The 3722-nt window shown below is 44.2% G+C and overlaps 1 protein-coding gene across 1 annotated transcript in view; it reads left to right on the forward strand.

The window, feature by feature from the left end:
• The window catches only part of ush2a (Usher syndrome 2A (autosomal recessive, mild)), a gene marked incomplete at both ends in the record, with an annotated part of 295634 nt that overhangs the window by 118179 nt on the left and 173733 nt on the right, over positions 1–3722 (forward strand). Inside the window, 2 exons of the mRNA XM_084054952.1 lie at positions 2491–2617; positions 3165–3266. Coding sequence (XP_083911078.1) covers positions 2491–2617; positions 3165–3266 — 229 coding nt within the window. The remainder of the gene's footprint in view (positions 1–2490; positions 2618–3164; positions 3267–3722) is intronic.

Consider the following 3722-nt stretch of genomic DNA (forward strand, 5'->3'; position numbering starts at 1 on the left):
AAGCTGATACAATGATGTCATACTTAATAGGCAGCAGAAAGTCTTATAACAACACTTTGATGTTTGTGTGCTCACACTCCGTTGTATGTGTCTTTTGTGGGTGTGCTGAGTTTGTGTGTGTGTGTGTGTGTGTGTGTGTGTGTGTGTGTGTGTGTGTGTGTGTGTGTGTGTGTGTGTGTGTGTGTGCGTGTGTGTGTGTGTGTGTGTGTGTGCGTGCGTGCGTGCGTGCGTGCGTGCGTGCGTGCGTGCGTGCGTGCGTGCGTGCGTGCGTGCGTGCGTGCGTGCGTGCGTGCGTGCGTGCGTGCGTGCGTGCGTGTGTGTGTGGGCTTCTATCCAAAATATCCACATCAGAGAAAGTCGATTATAACAAGGCTCCATTCTGTGGGTCATTAGTCTGAACATCTAAAAGCAGGTTAGCTGAGTGGGTTTGGGTTTGTTTGCTCTGTTGAAGGGGTGAATGTGGGGTTACGTCCCAAATTCACCTACACAACAGTGAATGTGGGGTTACGTCCCAAATGCATCTACACAACAGTCAGCAGACAATAGCAGGAGTCCCAAGCTGCACTTATCAAAAGTGATCCCTTCAATAAGTTTCAACTCTCCGACAGAACACACTCACTATACTGGCGGGTCTGCTCCTCATTTGCATGAATTTGCATTCTGAGCAGACATGCACGAGAATAAGCATCCGCTCCATGGCTTCAGCGAGCCCAAGCATTTAGGGAAACCAGAATTGCTTACTTTGCAGTAAATACCGGTACTTCCACCCCACGCCACTTCTCCTACTTAAAATTCAACATTACACTGATTGGCTTGAACTTGACCAATGGAAGTCGATGGTCTGGACCCGATTCAACATGATCAATCGTGAGATAATGCGGCTCACGTGCCTAGCAAACAACCCTAACGCTAAGCTTTGAATGAGTGAATTTGGGCCTTTTAGGTTTGTTTTATTTATTTGTATTGGTGAAGGTTGGTTTAGGGTTTGTTTGTTTTGTTGTAGCGGTGGAGGTTGGTTTAGGGTTTGTTTTTTGTAGTGATGAAGGTTGTTTTTAGGGTTTGTTTTTTGTAGTGTTGAAGGGTGGTTTAGGGTTTGTTTTTTGTAGTGGTGAAGGGTGGTTAAAGGGTTAGTTCAGATTTTTGGAGTATTTTCTGTAGGAAATACTTACCATTAATGTAGTGGTTGCAAAGGTATTAATTGATTGCCCGAGTCCCGTGGTCAGAGTTATGGTCCGTTTCTGATAAATATGAATGTACTGTAGTTCCGGTAGATTAGTAGATTTGGTGGGGGCCGCTCATTAAAAATAAATAAATTAAAAAAACTAGCGTCATTTGTATTGTTGACCTATTTCTACCATATAGAGCAGGTTTCGTTCAATTTCGACCCCTCTGTCACATGGTACTATTTTTTGTGTCATATATTTTGTGCGTGAGTAGGCTGCCGCGGCGCAGTGATTCTGGACACAAACATTAGTACCATGTGACAGAGGGGTCTAAATTGAACAAAACCTGCTCTATATGGTAGAAATAGGTCAACAATACAAATGACGTTAGTTTTTTTTATTTATTTATTTTTAATGAGCGGCCCCCACCAAATCTACTAATCTACCGGAACTACTTCATATTTATCAGAAACGGACCATAACTCTGACCACGGGACTCGGGCAATCAATGAATACCTTTGCAACCACTACATTAATGGTAAGTATTTCCTACAGAAAATACTCAAAAAATCTGAACTAACCCTTTAAGGGTTTGTTTTTTTGTCGTGGTGAAGGTTGGTTTAGGGTTTGTTTTCTTGTAGTGGTGAATTTAGGCTTTTGTTTTCTTCTATGCCTGGTTTAAGTTTACTTTGTTTTGCTCTAGTAGTGGGTGTTGTGGTACCACTTTCACTCCCCAAAATGCATATCGTGACTTCTTGGGGCACTTCCACACACCAGGAATGCGGAAGTGCCGTTCTCAAACCCAAGACGTAAAAGGGTTAACGGTTAAAAGGAGAAACGGTTAAAACGACAGAGGCGCGCAATCTAAAGCAGACTTGAGCCACGAGAGGCACCGCCGAGCGAGTCGATAGGTGAGCAAGTCGCCTTGCCGAGCGTTGCAAAGTCCATTTCAGCCAACGCAGCGCCGTTCGGGTTACTCATATCCCTCCTAGTCAACATTTTTGCCCCCCCCCCCTTCAAAGTCATGCGTTTGACGTCTTGGGAGTGAGAATGCGTTGTGTGGTGAGGTTCATTTGTTTTGTTGTGGTGAAGGTTGGTTTAGGGTTAGTTTTTTTTGCTGTAGTTGTAAGAGTTGGTTATGACTTATTGTAAACCAAACTATGGTAATACAAATGTTTGTATATTTTTTTATTTTGTCTCTGTCTGTGTGTGTGTGTGTGTGTGTGTGTGTGTGTGTGTGTGTGTGTGTGTGTGTGTGTGTGTGTGTGTGTGTGTGTGTGTGTGTGTGTGTGTGTGTGTGTGTGTGTGTGTGCGTGTGTGTGTGTAGGACTCTGTGGTGGCTGTGGGCGTGCAGGGTGACGAAGGCCGTCGCTATGACGATGGACAGTGGCACAGCATCTTGGCGATGAGGCGAGGGGCCGTGGGAACAATCGTTGTCGACGATCAATACAGAGGTAACTCTACTGATATTCATACTGACCAGTGTGTGTGTGTGTGTGTGTGTGTGTGTGTGTGTGTGTGTGTGTGTGTGTGTGTGTGTGTCTGCGTGTATGCGTGTGCGTGTGCGTGTGCGTGTGCGTGTGTGTGTGTGTGTGTGTGTGTGTGTGTGTGTGTGTGTGTGTGTGTGTGTGTGAAGGTATTAGCCAGGTTAATCCCAACTACTCTCTGTCTGATGAGGATAATGAGGCTACACACAAACACACACACACACACACACACACACACACACACACACACACACACACACACACACACATACACAATTTTTACAGTTTTTTCTCCTTTATTCTCTTTTCTTTTATTCTCTTTTCATTATTATTATTTTTTTCTCTTCTGTTCTCCATCCTCTTCGTCTTGTATTTTATCACATTTTTCTCTCTATTTCCACGTCCATCCCCCCTTCATCTTTCTGTCTCCTCTAACCTTTTCTTTCCTCTCATCTGTTTCTCTCTACCTTTCTCTCTCTCTGTCTTCTCCTGTCTTCTCTCCACTCTCCATCAGGCCAGGCGTCGGCGTCCAGTGGTCATTCCATCATTGGAGAGAACACGGGTGTGTTTATCGGAGGTTTGCCTGACCATTTCACTCTGCTCAGACGTGATGCAGGTGAGGTCATTCTCAGTTTAACCACTTAAACCCCAGCATCCGTATTGTGGGGAAAGCTTTCACAGAAAATAGCAGATCGACAAGCTCACAACGTGACGCGCCAGGGCTATTTTCAGAGAAAGCTTTCCCTACAATAACAGAAAACAGAAAAGACACAAGTATACAGCCCTTAGGGACTCCGGTCAACCATATGGGGTTCAAGTGGTTAACACACCAACATCATACACAACAAGACATCCATTAACACACCAGTTAATATATCAACACACCACTTAACACATCCGTTGACACATCAACACCACAGTTAACATATCATCGCTATCGGGTGGAAACCTTGCATTACTATTACTTTTCAAGAAATGGAAAAAAAAAATCTGAAATACTGAAAATAGCAGATCCACTACTTTAGCTTGACACCCTTGTATGACAAAGTTGGGCATTAAGGGACGAAAAAAC

Source organism: Gymnoscopelus microlampas (genome assembly GCF_963454915.1).
Source record: "Gymnoscopelus microlampas genome assembly, chromosome: 1".
Lineage (NCBI taxonomy): Eukaryota > Metazoa > Chordata > Actinopteri > Myctophiformes > Myctophidae > Gymnoscopelus > Gymnoscopelus microlampas.